Consider the following 19336-nt stretch of genomic DNA (forward strand, 5'->3'; position numbering starts at 1 on the left):
CTTTTAGTTACAATTCCATTACACCTAACTCAACATGTCTACCTGTTCCCAAGAATTGTGGGTACTACTTGAGTAGGGCTCCAGTCCAGTCAACCAGTAGCCCAATTTCATGCACTGGTGTCGGGGAGGATTGGGACTTGTGTTTGTGCAGTGCCGTACAATAATCTTTGTGTTACATTACCCTCCTCTATAAATAATTTGAGGCCATTTTGAGTTCATTAAATTCTCCTTGACTTGCTTTTTTTGATTTTTCCAAATCTACTCTCAATGCTACCTGTCTGCCTGTGACCATACCTGCAGTAATCGAGTTTGAGATACTCAACTTGGGAAGCTCCATTGTGGCTGAGCTCAAACACTTCTGTAAGGAAAGGGGACTGAAAATCATGTAGGACACCTAGAAATGGGAGCTTCAGAAAGCTCTGAGAGCCTGGACCGAGGTCCACCAGTTACTAACAAAAACAGGATATGTGAATGAGAAGGATGATGTGGAGGAGCCAGAACAGGGGCTGGATACCAGCCCAGAGATGCAGCCCTCAGCAGAGGGGGATAACCCATCTCCTGAGCTGGAGCTCTCTGTCATAACAAGAAGCAGAGTCCCTTCGTATGGCCTGCCCCCAGGTGAGCTTGCAGACAGAAAGGCAGACGGGGTTTCAGTTGCAGATGCCCCAGCTCAAGATGGAGGAAAAGAAGGTGGCTCTGGAGAAACACTGCGTCAGGTTTAGGATAGTCAAAAGATGCAGACGCAGTCTTGGGAGGAGGTTCTCGATTATGCCAATAAGGCACTAAATAGCTGGATAAGGGGCAGCAAAGTTAATGATCATGAAGGGCAATACAACCTAAAAAGAGCACATGCTCAATACTTATTTTACAGAGCTGCACCAGCACCCAGTGGACAGCAGACTGACTGATCCTAGGAAGCATGCTGAGGAGAATGACGTCTGGGTACCTGGGGTGACCCCAAGAAGGATGTTTCAGGTTCCTTCAGCAGAGTGAGGAAGAGGTTAAAAATGACTCCAACATTTTACCAGAGTAAGGTGGGGGGTAAGGGTTCCTAAACTCTTTCTGAGAAACAGGGGGAATGATCTGGTGGGCGATGACCCAGGCCACCCCATTTCCAGCCCGCTGCTTTCAGTGTTCCCAGTTACGAGACAAACAGGGGGGCTTTGTCTGTCCTAGGAAACCACCCACTGGTGGGACCTCTACAGTGGTCACCAATTTGGCCTTTGTGGTAAGTAGTCTCCAAGGGCAGGTGATATACCATTCCCTAGTTTTCCTTAGTTGTGAAGCGGACACAGAGAGTAGATTTGTGATCAATGGGGGTGGGATCATCACTTCTAACAGGTGAAAGTGAATAGGGTCCCTGTTATTGCTCAGAGAGACACTAGGGACAGCCAGATCAGTGTAGTGGAAAAGTGAAAAGGTTGGCTTACCCAGAACAGTCCACAGAATATCTGTGTATGGTAACTCAGGCCTAGCGGCAGGACGTTTTGTGCCCTATGGCCTTGGTATCTCTGGAGTGGAATGGTGAGGTGACCCAAAAGAGGGTCATAGTTAGTCTACAGATGCACCTAGACTGTATTCTGAATTATGAGTTGACCCCGGGTCAGGAGAGCTGGAGGTGTGGCCATCTAGGGCACCATGACAGTTAAGTTTTCTGGTGGTACCACTCCCAAATGGAGAATACAGACTGTGAACTGAGTAGCCCACCCCAGGCTACCACCCCTGTACTGGTGACAAGGAAGGTGGAAGAAGGGTGCCTAACACCCAGCGTTGTTGCCCCACACTCTGAGAAACCTCAGAGGTCAAAGACAGGGTGATCCAACTTAAGTTCAGAGAGACATGGAACTGACAAGTACCCCTGCATAACATGGCCTTCTCCCAATTAGAGGTTACAGCGTCTTAAATGTAATAAGGTTACTCCAATGTTATCCTGTGAAAGAAGTAGGCCTTGCAGTCGTGAAAACAAATTTAAGAGGTTTTCACCACCAGGACATATCAAACTTAAAAGTTAAAAACTGCATGTGCACTGTAGACTGCACCTTGCCCTATGGGCTGATGAGGGCCTACTCTAGGGGTGAATGATGTCCATTGAAAATTAAGATTTAGTCCTGCCAAAAGGTTTATTTTGCCATGTCGAAATGGAAGTTTAAAATTGTACACACAGGCTGCATTGGCAGGCCTGAGACACATTTAAGGGGCTACTTCAGGAAGTAGCACACTCAGTACTCCAAGCTTAACAGTAGCATTTTATTTACAGGTTCTGGGCACATATAACACCACTTTACTAGGGATTTGCAAGTAAATTAAATATGACAACTCGGTGTAAACTAATTCTACCATGTTTAGAGACGAGAACCCAGGCACTTTAGCACTGGTTAGCAGCAGTCCTAAAGGCCAACGAAAACCAGTTCAGAAAGTAGTATGGCGAAGACATACTGTTTGGGGGTGACCCTGTAGGGACAAGTCCAATAAATTCATACAACCAAAGTAGAGCAGCCACCCCATTTCTGGCCACCATCCTTTCAAGGTTATTTCAGATGGCTATCAGGGCAGAGTCAGTGTCTTTACTTGGAAGGAAGTCAGTTTGTTCACATGCCCAAATTTAACTACTTTTCTGACAAGTTAAACTTCTTTTTCTTGATGATTGGTCTGATGTCTTGGTGGTGGGGGAGGAGGGAGATTGCTCAAGATGTGGCTAGGCTTTCTTGGTATGAATGCTTCGCAAGTGACAATGCTTGCTGGCTCATGCCTGATAGGTGTCTGATGCAGTGTCCACTGGCACATGTGAATAAATTCCATGAATATGATGTCCTGGAGTAATTGGAAAGAGTCAAAATGTAGAGGGTGCCCATCTTATTAGTTATGGTCTTCATAGAGTAGATGTCAGCCATCAAACACTTGAGAAGTGTTCCCGTTTCTATATTTTGGAAACAAATTTGTTTGCGATGTTATTAAACAAGATTTGTGTGGTGGTTTGTGTGGGCCTTTGATGGAGAGCTCTCCAGTTTGTGGAATTCCAAGAAGATGCTGTGTAGCACCTTTGGGTGGTGTTTTGTACCGGATATTCCAACGAAGTAATTTAGTGCTTTTACATTCTTACTGGATGATTTATGTATCCTGTTGTGACAAGGTAGGTGAGCTTTGTCTTTTGATTTTCTTTGTCGCAACTCTCAAAACCTTAGTTCTTTTATACGTTTTTTCATCTTCTTAGTAGAGAAAGGACAGGCAAGCTCAAAAAAGGACAGGGGTACCATCCCAAACTGCTTTTTTAAGACACAAATGATTAGTGATTACTATGCCAGACTGGTTAAGGACGCAGCTGATGTTCAATCCATTTATTTACTAGACGCAAAAATTATTTCAGTGTGATAAGTTGTTGCTTACTCTGTATGGATGGAAGTAGTAACTGTTCTACTCTTGGGAGTTTTCAGTGTTATCCTTGAGATGTATAACTTTTTCTTGAAATTTACAAAGTTTACCTAATTCTAAGGACTGACAGTGGGTTAACAGTTGAGGACAGCAGTGCACATCACCACCCTCAAATCAGTCCCCATAACTCCTGCTGAGAGTATGGAAGAGTGCAAGACCGCCCCTAGAGATGAAGGCACATGCATGTTCTAAGATTACCCCTCCCCCGCTGCATAATGTAGTGGCCTCCAATAAACACCACAATGAAATAGAATAAATACTGACCTGTTGTGAAAGTAGGTTGCGCTTGGTGAATACATGCTAAAACAACAGGACATCAGCTAACTAATCTAGACTTGGAAAATAGAAATTTGTGGTCTATCACAAGCATCTAACCTGAGTCATATTTTTTTAATGAGGAAAAACACTTTGAAGAATACAACAGTATCCAGACAGATTCTACATTAGCAATCAGGGTACTCATTTGCTAATGTGATACAAATGCCGATGTTTGAGCATCTTTGCTCCATTCGCACATATTTATGTTTGTGAACAATTTGTTTGTCCGTTTGCTTCTGCTGGTGAGTCAACCCTGGCAAAGGGTTCTTCCAGGAAGAGCCTTGCTGTTAAATATAATTTCTGAACACCATTACTCATAGTGGTGTCATTCTTATGAGTGCTTGCCTGCTTCACTTGATAGAATTCTCAAAGTTAGGGCCCCATGTGCAGAAGACCATGATAACAATAGGTGAATAGAAGAGGGATTCTTAGACTGATCAGTATTGGAGCTTTGGGGTTGATAGACAATGAGTCACTTGTTGTCAGAGGTTTACACGATGGCCAAGTACGGACCACATTCCTAGTCAGGGTGAGTCAGTTACACAACCTACATTAACCTGTGCTAATTTTCTGGCAGGCTTAACTAAAGAGGTAATGTGCAAAGTATTTGTGCAATACTTGATTTACAGTCACCCAGTAAAACACCACAAAAAGATTCAACACCAGACCAAAGAAAAATTGATAATTTTGACATGGTTAAGGTATGATCAAACCAATGGAAATTTAACAAATACTTTTAGATCAGATATTACAACTGCTCAAGGTTTGATCTTCCCCACATAAGTGTGTGAGGCTAATTGAGCAAGAAATATTTTGATGCCAAATGGCACGCTTGTAATAAAGATGAGATGTTCAAATATGATGAGTAGGTTCTTTATTAGGAGTATTTTATCCACACACAACCGAATACATCCATCTCTCTCCATAAGCTCTAGCTAGAACAGTCCTACCCCCAAGAATCTGACATCTGCCTCAGGAGTGAAATCCCTTACATTCTACCGTCTAATAAGATGTCAAAGAGACTTGACATCTACCACACAGCTTCCCCCTTAAAGACCAAATACATGGTTAACATATTAAAAACAAAACACAACAAAAGGATAGAAACAAAGGAAACTATACAAAAACTATGTACATGTACTTAGAGACATGAATTTTCTTTGAAATGACAACCCAATTGAGATTCCATACCCTTCCATCCTTAATCTTAACAGCGTTTCTGAATAGTTTGATGACTTCTAATGGACCCATAAATTTACTTCCACTTTTACATAAGGTTGGTTTCCTAACTAGAATTTCATCTCCCACCTTCACTTCAATGTTACATGTATTCTTTCTTTTATCAAAATATTCTTTCCTTCTTTGTATACATTTCCTCTCCCAATCATTTATCCCTTTCATGTCCCGCCAAGATACACTGTCATTTTCCCCCCAAAATACCCAACCTGGTGCCAACTGCGTGTTAGCTTTCCGACCTCTAAAAAGTTCAAAAGGAACTTTACCAGTGGTAGAGTGTGGAGAGAACCTGTAAGCATGAAGAAAACTTTTAAGACCATCCTTCCAATTCCTGCTTGCTGCAACTTCCAATTGTATACATTCCTTTACACATTTATTAAATCTCTCCACTGTACCATTTCCTTCGGGATGATATAAAGAAGACTTTTTATGTTCGATTCCTCTACACCTAAAGTATTCCCCCATTTCAAAAGACAGAAACTGCTGCCCATTTTCAGTCACAATAGTATTCGGCAAACCTTCACGACTGAAAATTTCACTAAAGAATTCAATTATTTTCTTGGTTTACATCCTACCACTGATACCTATTTCAGCCCACCTGGAAAACTGATCTACCGAAACCAGGATATAGTTGGATCCATCTTTCCCATGAATAGGTCCAACCACATCAACAGCTACTACATCCCAAGGTTTGTTTGGAACATCTCTAATACACATAGGTGGTACTCTAGTTTTATACACTTTGTCACTATTGCAGCAATCTGGACATTCTCTAACCTTCCTTTCAATCATGAGGTCCATGCCTGGCCACCAATAGTTAAGACGAATTCTAGCTTTCGTCTTACTCATTCCCTGATGTCCCTGATGTCCCAATTTTATAATTTTGTCTCTCAGAGCAGCAGGAACAACTAATCTTAAACCTCACAAAAGTATGCCTTTCTCCATTGACAATTCCTCTCTCATTTTCCCAAATCCTCCTAATTTCTCATCACGCTTCACATTCGACCCCCACCCATTACTACGTCCTTTGCACACACGCTGTAACAAAGAATCTTCCACCACCGCTTTCAACCATTCATCTTGTTCTACAATTCCTCCTGTTATACTACACACACAAACTTCATTTTTCTGATCCTTTACCAAACATTCTTCTGTTTCAGAACTAAGCCTTGATAAACAATCAGCAATCCTGTTATTGGGTCCTGGAACCCAGAACACCCTGAAACAGAAATCCTGTAGTCCGACAATTCACCTACTAATCCAACTTGAAATCATATCTACTACCTTTTTCATGAAAACCTCCACCAGAGGTTTATGGTCAGTGAAAATCTGAAATTCTCTTCCCCACACAAAATTCTTAAATTTGTTGACTGCCCAAAATACACTCAAGGCTTCCTTCTCAATCGTAGAATAATTCATTTCAGCACATCGTAAATTCCTAGAACAGTATACTATGGGCTTGAGATCACCTTCACCCATATCCTGTAACAAAATTGGCCCTAGACCTCTCATGCTGGCATCTGTCATGATCACACATTTTTTATCCGGATCAAACGAGTTCAAACTCCCAACAGTTAACAATTCCTTTTTTATAATTTCAAATTCCTCCTTACATTTATCATCCCACACAAATTCAATCCCCTTTTTTAGCAGTTTACGCATGTGAACTGTTTTAGATGCTAGATTTGGTAAGAATTTGGCATGGAATTCTACCATTCCAAGAATGGATTACGTAGTTTCAAAATGTTGGTGACAAGATCTTCCTTCGGACACAAACCCTTTGAAGTGATTTTATGGCCCAGATATTCAATTTCAGTTTTGCAGAAAGAGCACTTCTTAAGTTTCAGGGTCAAACCATGATCTTTCAAAATGGTAAGAACCCTCCTAACTCTCGTCTCATGTTCTGCTTCAGTTTGTCCATGTATTAAAATGTCATCCTGGAAACATTTTACTGCAGATTCTGAACCAAACAAGTTGTATATCATACGTTGAAGTACTGCTGCAGCAGACACCAGTCCAAAATGCATTCTTCTGAATCTGAAAGTTCCAAAGGGCGTGATGAACGTTGTATTGTCTTTTGAGTCATCATGTAACATAACTTGATGATTTGCTGATGTCAGATCTAACTTGCTGAAATATTTAGACCCATGTAATAACGTGACCATCTCAGTTATGTTAGGTAGCGGAAATTGATCACTGACCACACACTTATTAAGATTTCTCAAATCCATGCATAATCTAATTTCTCCTATTTGTTTGCGTGCAGCTACTATGGGAGAAATCCATTCAGATGATTCTAATGGCTCAATTATCCCTTCATCACATAATCTACGTATTGTTTTCTCAACATCATCCTTCATAGAGATGGGAATGGGACGCACTTTGGCAGCCACAGGAACAGACCCCTTTTTAATCTTTATGCGATGAACGTACGTCTTAAGACAACCTAATCTATCACTGAACACTTCCTTCTCATCTTTGACAAACTCTCGTGGAACTTCTCCTTTACCATCTTGCACAGAAAGTTCACAAACCATCTGCAACTTTTCAATAAACTCATTCTTGATCATAACAGGTGTGGATGAATTAGGATCCAGAATAATATTCAGCTCCCTCTGGTGCGGCCAACTCAAAACACTGTCCCCTTTAACCGGAACATAAATTTTACCAAAAATTGTGTTCGTTTTGAAAGAAATTTCAGACTCAAAGTAACCTCTCAGTTCAATAATTTGCCCACCATACGCACCGGGAGTAACATCAGGATCTTTCAAGTTCACTTTGTGACTTAAATGTTTGTCAAATACATTACTTGATAACAACGTTAACCATGCTCCTGAATCAAACAGTACTTCACTCTCAACACCTAAAATAGAAACAATATCTCTTGGATGTCTTTTCTTCTGAGTGCAAGTAGAAACCGATAGAATGCAGTCTTCAACAACTTTCACTGACGTTTGACTTTTGGTAGACTTGCAACACTTGGCAAAATGACCCTTTTTATTGCACAGTTTGCAAGTCATATTGATGGCAGGACATTTCTTATATGAGGCATACATAATGACCAGTATTCCCACAACGGAAACACCTTGTGTCTTTGAACCTGGTCCACTGTCCTTGATTAATTTTATCACTATCTACTTCTTTTTCTTAAATTTTCCTTTCTTGTATTAATTTTATTTATTGCAGTATTTTTTCCTCTTTCTAATTCCTCCACAAAAGCCAAAGTGTGTTCCACACCCTTAGCTAGGATGATCACCTCATGTAAGGATGGATCATCCTTGCTCCATAATTCTTGTCTGATTTTATCACTAGAACACCTTAACATAAACTGGTCTCTAATGCGTTCATCAATAGCAGCTCCAAACTTACATGTAGATGCCAACTTCCTTAAAGCAGTGATGTATTCTTCAATACTCTCCCCAGGTTTTTGCTCTCTCATGCCAAAATGGTACAGCTCCAAAATGGTACTCATTTTTGGTAAGAAATGCAGGCCTAGTTTTTTCAAACATATTTCAAACTCATTTAAATCTGTTCCTTCATCACCTGTGTCGGGTAGGGTTTCAAAAATTTCTTGTCCTTCACACCCTAAACAATGCATAGGCAAAGCCGTCTTCCTTTCATTAGATACATTAGTGCTGCATACTCTGGAATAGTGAAGAAATTTGTTTTTCCATTTAGACCATTTTATGGGTGGTTCTCCAGGTATGGTCAAGAAAAAGGGTGGAGGTGATATATTCTGCATTATGAAATTCACCAATATGTAATTGAGCAACTGCACTGTTTGCTTCTCAAAGAAGAAAAGAATAAAAAAACAAATACGGATGCGGTGGATAGAATATGTCTAATTACAACCTTATAGACATATTATGTGGCAAAAGGTTGGTGCTCTAACAAACATTTCCTTTATCTAGTGCTGTCTATGATGTTGTAAAATGGAAAAGCATTTGTATTTTTTTCTAAATAAAATCTCCCTTGTACACTCCGTGACATAATTACCGAAGAACTTCCTTCACTTCTTCCGAGAGCCCCAGGTTGAATGCCTTCATAAATGCAGAGACTTCGTTGTCTTCCTCGGTGACTCACAGCTCACAATTGAATGCCCTCGGTAGATAAGCAGGAAAGACCAACGCGCGGCACGCATGCAGTTCCCCTCGGCACCGAAAGAGAGCGAACACACGCACGCGAAGGCGCGGCCTGGAATCCTTCTTATTGTGAAGGCGCGCAACTCCAAAACATGAGCGGTGAGTTGATTTTCAAATAATAACGTTTTCAAGGGTAAAAAGTAATCTTTAAAGGTTCGCGACGGAAATAAAGTTTGGCTCACCGGAATGTAGATTAAAGGCGATGAAAAAACAGGTTTTCCTTTCAAATCTTCTTTAGAAAGATAGAGAAATAGTGTTCCCAAACAGGAGATCCAACCAATTACTTCCTTGAAACTTGAAACTGTGTTAAGATACTCCCAAAGTCTCCATAAGCTCGTTGCCAAAAGTAATAAAGATGAGATGTTCAAGTATGATGAGTAGGTTCCTTATTAGGAGTATCTTATCCACACACAACCGAAGACATCCATCTCTCTCCATCAGCTCTCCATAAACTCTAGCTAGAACATTCCTACCCCCAAAAATCTAATATGATGTCATGTATGACATCTGCCTCAGGAGTGAAATCCCTTACATTCTACCATCTAATAAGATGTCAAAGAGACTTGACATCTATCACAATGCTGACGTGGAGAAGTGATTGGTCCCAATGTTTGGCAGTGCTAGCTCGTGTTCTACACCTAGCACTTTAGGCAGCGGAAACCTCCTGACAATTAGAACAGTTTTACTCTCAGGGCGCCAACCCAAGTGGGACTCTAGTCTCGACACACGCAGGATCGGGGAAGTCTTGGAAATGGCCCCCAGTGAGTGGTTCAGGCCCGTTGCTGCTTTCCTGTCCGGCACTTCTTGTCTGCTGAAGCACCCTACAACAAAGAGGTCTCCTGGACTGGGGAGCGGACCGGCGGCATCAGGATTGGGTCATCGGCTACAGTGAGACTCCAGTGAATCCTGGTGTGATGGTCCTCTCCTTCAGTTCAGTAAACGGGAAGGAGGTTTCAGCAATGCCAGCGTCATCTCTCCGGCCAGAATCACGTGATGAGGATTTACTGATACATCACAAGGGAGCTCCAGATCACCTGGCCAACGCAGCAGTTCTACCATCTAGTGTCCCTCGGCATTGTGACGTCTTTTGTTCCAAAAATACAGTAACTTTGATCAGCTCTTCAGCACAGTCATTCTGGGATGATATTTTGCGGGTCGCACAGCATCCTGCTTGAACTTTGTTTGTCCCTTTTCTTCATTCAGAAGGGAATGACAGTCCTTTGTCATCCTGAGTCTTCATTGCAGGGGGCAAGCCAACAAGCCCATGGAGTTCTTGAGAGAGCAGGGGTTATGAAGGCAGTGTCAATCCTTTCTCACTGCGGAGGCAACAGGCCAACACAGCAGAGCATAGCACAAAGTGTCAGTCCCTCCAGGCAGCACAGCAAGTAGCATGCAGCAGGCCAACACAGCAAAGCAAACTGGCAAAGTGGTTGTCCCTCCTGGCAGCATAGCTCCTCATGATCGCAGAGTATATTCTGGGTTCCAAAATGAACTTGTTTGGTGGGGTTTAGGGTCCAGTACGTATACCCATAAAGGCCTTTCATGTAGGGGAAACATCAAAGGAGTTCTCGGAAGTGCACAAGGGTCCCTTTCATGCTAGGTCTGTCTGTCTGTGGAGATAAAGCTGAGTGTCCTATGTTTGTGCCAGTCTACATGCTATTCGCAAAGTCTAGTTGTCACACAGCCCATCCTAGACATCTATTCAGAGACAGGTTAAGGCTCAGAATGGTTAAGGTAAGAAAATACCAACTTTCTAAAAGTGGCCTTTGTAGACTTACAATTTAAAATCCAACTTCACCATAAGCTGTGGGTTTAAATTGTGAATCCAGGGACACCTGACTCCATTATTATATCTCTGACCAATTGGGAATTACACTTACAGGCTATTTTAAGGCAATCCCAAAGTTAACCTATAGGAGAGACAGGCCTTGCAGCAGTGAAAAACAAATTTAAGAGCTTTTCACTATCTGGACACTCTGAACTAAAAAAGACATGTCAAAATTTAGGTATAATGCACCCTGTCCTTAGACCTAACCAGAGCCCACCTTAGGTGTGATTATGTGTAATAAAAAGGAAGGATTGGGCCTGGTAAGTGGGTACACTGCCAGGTTGAAACGCCTGTTTAAAACTGCAAACACAGGCTCTGTAGTGGCAGGCCTGAGAGATGTTTGAAAGGCTACTGTAGTGGCTGGCACAATCGGTGCTCCAGAACCCTTAGTAGGATTTAATTTACATGCACTGGGCACATCTAGTGCACTAAGGACTTATAAGTAAAGTAAATATGCCAATTGTGGATAAGCCAATGTTACAATTTTTTTAAGTACAGAGCACCTGCACTTTAGCACTGGTCAGCAGAGATAAAGAGCACAGAATCCTAAAAGCTAGCAAACATGAATTCAGAAAACAGGAGGTCAGAGGGCAAAATGTTAGGGTGAACCACACCAAGGATGCCAGGTCTAACAAGGGTTAGCAACAGATTAGGCAGACATGGATCAATGGACCAAAAAACATTTGGGTATGAAAGATAGTATGGCATCATAACAATAAAACTGCCAACATTTTGATATATCATTTCAGTCAGTTATATCATGACACACATTAAGGTGAACACCATTCTGAGACATGGTGAAAGAGGAACTTAGAACGTGAAACAGATATCTGGACAAGGAAGCCATTTCTTTTTTTTTTTGGGTGGTATAAAGGCATGATCATTGTTCCTTAGGACAATATGATGCAAAACCCAGCCCATACCTAATCACAGTCAGTTGAACACTTTGGTCACATCTTTGAATCATTGCTTCAATATTTATTTTCCATCAAATCTAAGAATCCCCTTTCTTCTCATGTATATCCTTCATCTTCAACCACTCTCACTAACTCAAAGTAGGACTATTCAAGACCAACTCTCTTAATGTCTTGAGTAGAGTCCCAAAAGTATCACCCTTTTCACACACAGAGGGGATTCACAAAGGTAAACTTACACTCTGGTGTAAGTTTATATTTGTTTTATAGTTCACAAAGCTGCATTTTAATAGAAATTTTATGAGTGAGGAGACTTCGCAGTCAGGGCGGAGAACTCTGTGCACAAAAAGATAGGCATGTTGTATCTTTTAATGTGTAGAATTCCCCACCATGACTGCAGAGTTTCCACATTCATAAACTTACTATTAAATTGAAGTTTTGTGACTTCCAAAACAAATGTAACCTTACACAGAAGTTGCATAGGACATAGAGAGTGCCTGTGTACACAGAAGACACCACAAGTAGAGGAGGAGTGCATTGGATAGAGGGACGGAAACCTTGAAAAGGCACAGGAAAGAAACTGATGTCATGCACCTTAAGTCAACCAGATGAGAGGGGTAGGAAGAGTGCGTGAGAGAGCAAGCGAGATGGGTGAGAGAGAGAGTACGACAGAGAGGGACTGGTTGCTCTTCCTAAAGAGAACTATACTAACCTTAAAGTAAAGCAGGTGTTCAGGGAGGCAATGGCCAGCCACCAGCTGATGGCAGAGTACAGAGAATAGGCATCGGACCGAGAAATGCGTGTGAGCTGACACAGTGAGCCAGGAAAAAAAGCAAGCTGTGTGCATCTTCCAGTTTCTGAGTATAAGTGAGAGCAGCACCGAGATGAGTGGCAGGTGCACCCATTAAGAGTGGGGTGGTGAGAGGTGGACGAGTGCACAGCTTGAGGAGGTACAGGAAGGCAGCATGTGTGAGCAGGCAGTACAGAGAGGAGACAGTGAGTGTGAGGGATAGATGAGAGGGTGCAGTGGGAGTTTAAAATGAGAGATAGCAGTGGGAGGGAGGGATGAGAGGGTCAGTGGGGCAGTGGAGGAGAGATGACAGGGTTGTTGGATGTGTGAGGGAGAGATGAAAGGGGGCAGTTGGACTGCCAGTGAGATGACAGTGTCGGTGGGAGTAGGAGGGAGAGATGAGGGGTGGCACTGGGAGTGTGAGGGAAAGATAACAGGGTTGGTGGAGGTGTGAGGGAGAGATGAGCAAAGCTAACCAGAGACGTTACACCATCTACGTTAAACACGGACACACACACGTTTTGGAGAAAGATTCAAAAATCCTTATTGAAAAGATGAAGCAACATGATATAGTTATCTTCTATTTGAGACCGTTTTGCAACAGTGTTAACAATCTGTGTTTGGCTGCACTGACCTCATGATGAACTAATTCCAGAGTGTGTTTTGTGTATGCGGTGAGCACACAATACCAATTGTGAAGGATTAGTCCAATAAACTTTCCACAGGCTTACAGTCTTCTAAATCTGATGGTAGCAGCAATATGGCGTATCATCTAAGATACCAACATTCTTACTGGAAATACAGGTTATACAGATCACAATATGTAAATGGTAAAACTGAAAAGTCTGTTTGCAAAGTCACACTATGCCCAACATGTTGATCCTGTCTGTTAATGCCAAAGGAGCGTGTGGGGGAGAGAAGGGGAGGAGAATTACTGATGTAGAAAAGCAAGCAAAGGGCCTAGGCCATTTGTGTGTCTGTGTGTGTGAGAGAGAGAGATAGAGTGTGTGTGTGTGTGTGGGTGTGTGTGTGTGTGTGTGTGTGTGTGTGTGTGAATGACCCCGATAAAACAACAGGGCCTCTGTGTTTTTTTTAAGTGTATTGTCTTGATCTGTGCATTGAATATGTTGGGATAAGGTTTGGTTTACCAGGCACCTCATACAAATGGCCAAATAGTAAATCCCAACAATTCACACTAACAGCAATCAGGTTAGTTTCTGTGCCTTTGTATAGCACCCAGTGCGCCACTATTTATAATACAGCGTGTAATCAGAAGGCAAATAATTGTGAAGTACACTGGGGACCCCAATGCAAGTCAAAATACAAATGAGAATCATGCATAGCTGCTAAAATCTGTCCTATGTCATGTATCTTAATATCAATTGTGACTTTTTAAGTACTATAAAATGGTAATCTGGGAGCATTAGTTAAACACACACAAAGGTGTACAAGTAAACAGCTAGCAGCCTAAATTGTATGCATTCATGAGAGGTAAGAGAGTAAATCTCGTGCAAGTTAACGATTAAGGGTGTAGGCTAAAGACATACTTCATTCCCCACTGGTAATGTAGCTGAGGTACGAGGAAGATAAATAAATATGCCCAGGAGCAAACCATTTATTCAAGTGGAGAAGCTGAGATTAAAATGCAAGTCACCAATATTTGCAGGTGAGACTATAAACAGTTGACCAGGTTAATTATTTTTTTTGCGTGAACACGTGTATTATATTAATGCCGCAGGTGCAGCGGCATCATGGCTAAGGGATGTGGGGTGGAAGCAAACTCTGATTTTGGTTGTTTTACTATCCAATGGGGGACGGGCTGCTCTTGCTTTCTTTACAGGGGCGAGAATGAAGTGGCCGCAGCTCCTTGGAATATAAACCAACGGACGCGATCATCGCTACTGCTACTTCGCTAAAGGCAGCAGCAGGCGGTCCGGCCAGCGCTGTATGGATGGGACTTGGTGGCTCTGCCATTTTAGGCTCATATGATCTATTTAGTCCACTGTTTGAAGTCTTCCATGGCAGAGGAGCACGCTGCAACCTATTGCTGGGCAAAGCCCGTGGTCGGCTGTTCAATTCACCCATGAGACATGCCAATGGGATAGCGGAAGCAAGGTGCTGCTGTTGCACTGCGGAGGTGGCAGAATAACTTTAAAAGGCTGAAGGGACAAAATATATACCAAAAATAAAGCTGCAATACCTTAATGATACAAGTTGTAAGCATTTCTCCAATATAGCACATTTAATAATTGTTAGTCTTTTCATCCTTGGCGTGGTCTCCCTTAACTTTTTGCATCTGTTTCCCAGGTGGTTGATGTGTGCTGGACTCTGTTTTACTCCGGGCACTTTACCACTGCTATCCAGTGCTAAAGTGCAAGTGCTCCTATACAAAATGTGTATGTAATTAGTTCATCCATGATTGGCATATTTGATTTATTGGTAAGTCCCTAGTACAGTGAACTAGAGGTGCTCAAGGCCTGTCAATCAAATGCTACTAGTGGGCCAGCAGCACTGGTTGTGCCACCCACATTAGTAGCTCTGTAAACATGGCTCAGAACTACCACTGCAATGTCTGTGTGTGCAGTTTTAAACTGCCAATTCGACTTGGCAAGTGTACCCACTTGCCAGGCCTAAGCCTTCCCTTTTCTTACATATAAGACACCCCTAAGGTAGGCCCTAGGTAACTCCATGGGCAGGGTGCAGTGTATGTTTAAGGTAGGACATATACTAATGTGTTTTATATGTCCTAACAGTGAAATACTGCTAAATTTGGTTTTCACTGTTGCAAGGCTTGTCCCTCTCATAGGCTAACATGGGGGCAACCTTTAAAACTGATTGAAGTGTAGATTTCCTTTGGGAGCGGATAGACATGTGGAGTTTGGAGTCTCTGAGCTCCCAATTTAAAAATACATCTTTTAGTAAAGTTGATTTTGAGATTGTGTGTTTGAAAATGCCACTTTCAGAAAGTGAGCATTTTCTTGTTTAATCCATTCAGTGACTCTGCCTGTTTGTGGATTCCCTGTCTGGGTCAGTTTGACAGTTGGGCTGTTTGCACCTCTCTCTAGACAATGACACAAAGGGAGCTGGGGTGTAGCCTGCATATCCTGATGCAGTCTCCAACCCTCTGGTGTGTGTCTGGAGCCTGGCCTGGTCAAGGCAGGATTTCACAAACAAGAGAGACTTTTCTTTGAAGTAACCTACTTCAAGGGGCAAAATGAGTATAAGAAGGGCACCCAAAACCACAGACTTTAGATCACTTCTGAAAACCAAGAGGAACCTCTGCCCGGAGAAGAGCTGAAGAGCTGAGGAAGATGGGCTGCCCTGCCTGTGACAGTTGCTGCTTCTGCCTGTGCAATAGGACAAAGACTGGACTTTGTGTGCCTTCCTGCTTGTGAAGAACTCTCCAAGGGCTTGAAACTGAGCTTGCCTCCTGTTGTTGAAGTCTCAGGGACAGCAAAGACTTCTCTGTACCAGCACCTGGAGCCTCTGCTGAGACTCCTGCCCTGCCAAGTGGTGCCCTATCCAGTTCCTGAGGCCTTCATAGGTGAAGCTGGTGAACCAAGGTTCGAAATACATGCACAGATTGCCATGCGGGGAAATTTCCAGCGCAACCTCCGAGACCGGCTAAAGAAACGACGCGCCCTACCTCCGTGGCTGAAATCGATGCAGCGCTTGAAGCGCGAATGGGAAATCGATGCACGTGGATGGAGAAATGACTCTCAGCATCACTGATGGTGGCTGCAACGATGCAACATCGCTGGGCGCGGAAAAACAATGCAAGCCTGCCTGGACCCAAGGTGTTTTGTCTGGATCGACGCATCTCTCTCCTGAAGGGAAATATACGAAGCGCGCTGATCGGACCTAAGAAGGACAAACGGCGCACTACCTCACTTGCGGGTGAGAAATTGGCGCACCGCTTACCTTTTTCGACGCACACTCGCCCGTGCGGGTTATTTTGACGTGACCGAGGTACATTTTCATGCTAACAGTGTTAGTGTTGTCTTTAAAAGAACATGAAGACTTTTGTTTTGCATTTTAATTAATAACTTGATTTGTGTAAGGTGGATTTTTGTCGTTTCGGTCTTGTTTTGTTTAGATAAATATTTTCTATTTTTCTAAACCTGTGTTGTGTCATTTTGTAGTGTTTTCATTGAGTTACTGTGTGTGTTGGTACAAATACTTTACACCTAGCACTCTGAAGTTAAGCCTGCCTGCTCGTGCCAAGCTACCAAGGGGGTGAACGGGGTTTAGGTGAGGGTGATTCTCATTTACCCTGACTGCCAACCAAAGACCCCATTTCTAACAATAATCATCTGGCATGAAAAAGGACAAACGCAAAATGCAAACTCCAAACACTGATTACCTCAGTTAGCAGGTCCAGCGGCATCATGGTTAAGGGATGTGGGGTGGAAGCGAACCACAATTTTGATTGCTTTACTAGCCAATGGGAGACAGAGATTCTCTTGCTTTCATAATGGTGGTGAGACTGATGCGGCTGCAGGTTCTGGGAATGTGAAACAATGGCCGTGATATTCACTACTGCCAAGGGGGCAGTGGGTGGTCTGGCCAGCGTTGTATCTACGGAACTAGGCAGCTCTGCCATTTTGAGCTTCTATAATCTATTTACTCTGCTGTTTGGAGTCTACAGTGGTGGAGGAGTATGTCACAACCTATTGCTGGGCAAAGCCCATGATCGGCTGTACAATTCACTCATGTGACATGCCAGCGGGACAGTGGACACAGCAGCACCATTTTAAAAAAGCAGAAGGGACAAAATATAAACCAAAAATAGAGTCGCAATACCTTAATAATACATGGTGTAAGTATTTCTCCAATATAAGAAAATTAATAATCGTCTGGCATGAAAAAGTATAATCGCAAACTCCAAACACAGATTATCTCAATTAGCAGGTACAGCGGCATCATGGCTTAGAGATGTGGGGTGAAAGCGACCCCCAATTTTTGTTGTTTTACTAGCCAATGGAGGAGGGGGCTTCTCTTGATTTTGTTACAGGAGTTAGACTGATGTGGCTGCAGCTCCTGGGAATATGAACCAACAGGTGCAATCTTGCTACTGCCAAGGTGGCGGTGGGCAGTCCAGCCAGTGCTGTACAGATGGGACGAGGCTGTTCCACCATTTTAGGTTACTATGATGTATTTGCTCTGCCATTTGGAGCCTACTGTGGGGCAGGAGCACACCGCAACCTACTGCCGAGCAAAGCCCATAATTGGCTGTACAATTCACTGATGAGACATGCAGGTGGGACAGCTGAAGCAAGGCACTGCGGCTGCACTGCAGAAGCAGAGGTGCCATTTCAAAAAAGCTGAAGGGAGGAAATATACACCATAAATAAAGCTGCAATACCTTAATGATGCATGTTGTAAGCATTTCTCCAATAGAACACAATTAATAATCGCCTGGCATCAAAAAGAACAAACGCCCACAGACGCACTCATGAAAACAGCCCGTCAACATATAAAACAGCGGGAGGGGATCAACTGCACTGCGAGGGCTGAGGGGGGAAAAAAGAGCACAACAAGCAAAAGAGACAAGGATGCAGCTGCAGCCCGAGGAGAGGGAGTGAGGGGCAGTCCCATGAGAGCCAGTGACCGCAGGGGGAGGAGAGCGAGCAGTGCCAGCAAAGAGCAGAGGAAGCGTGGTGGCCGGCAGTGCAAGGCTGTTCATCAGAGTTCCAAACACAACCAGTAAGGAAGCAGTCAAGTAACCAATGAAAAAAATAGTGCACAAAAACAACAGATAAGAACGGCAGTGGAACAATAGAAGTAGTTAGTCCCTGCTTCAGGTAGCACAAGGTGGGGAAAAAAAGATAAATTAGCCAATAGCAAAAAAAGCCTTTTCCAAAGACACACCTAATAATAAATGTAAACTTAATGGGCGGGATGAAAGCCCATGAACAGTTTACAGCATGTCTTGAAGAAACAGCGCATGCGCTGCCTAAGCTCGACCTGCAAATAAACAGCTTTCTCTGGAAACCTGCCTGTCCAGGACTGAATAATGGATTATGGAAAGTTAAACAGATGTAATGTAGTAAAATCTATAAATCTTCTTTAATACCCTTTAAGAGGGTGGTCGTGATTCTGAAAAGAACACTGGGAAAGTACCAGTCTACTTCCATAGCATTCTCCTGCAAGTGATTTCCACACTTGCCCAGTAAAACTGAGCCTATTTTCAGTACTGATTGAAACCATTGGCTAAAATATTGACTGCCATCCGTTACCTCTCACTGCAGTGTCAATTTCTATGGCTCACAAGCATGTATTAATTAATGAATAAAATTAGTGAAGGGTAACTTCAGGTCAGCATATTCTTCTGCTGATACATACCGTCAGGGCATAGGTAAGACCCAATCCCACAAGCCCAGAGCTGAGGTCATTCCTTATTGATGCAACTGCAGCTGTGAGAACTATGCATGCTCCTAAGTAATCCTACGGAGATAAAAAAAAATGCATTAGGTTCTGAAAATAAACCTTCTGTTCAGTATAAATTTACCTGAAAATATCACAATTGACAAAAGAATTAACAAATAACTTTAGATTCAACACTACAAAATGGTCATATATGAGGCTTTTAAGGAGAGTGACATGACAGCTGTAACTCGTGAATATATTTGTTAATTGTATTTTATTTTAAATACATAAAACTTCGAGTGACACGCTG

At 42.7% G+C, this 19336-nt stretch overlaps 1 protein-coding gene across 4 annotated transcripts in view; it reads right to left on the minus strand.

Annotated features, from left to right (window-relative positions):
- Positions 1-19336, minus strand: part of ABCC9 (ATP binding cassette subfamily C member 9) — an 843291-nt gene that overhangs the window by 171900 nt on the left and 652055 nt on the right. For all 4 annotated transcript variants that reach the window (XM_069228541.1, XM_069228540.1, XM_069228543.1 and 1 more), the window contains one exon: positions 19003-19104. In XM_069228541.1, coding sequence (XP_069084642.1) covers positions 19003-19104 — 102 coding nt within the window. The remainder of the gene's footprint in view (positions 1-19002; positions 19105-19336) is intronic.

Source organism: Pleurodeles waltl, chromosome 4_1 (assembly GCF_031143425.1).
Source record: "Pleurodeles waltl isolate 20211129_DDA chromosome 4_1, aPleWal1.hap1.20221129, whole genome shotgun sequence".
NCBI lineage: Eukaryota > Metazoa > Chordata > Amphibia > Caudata > Salamandridae > Pleurodeles > Pleurodeles waltl.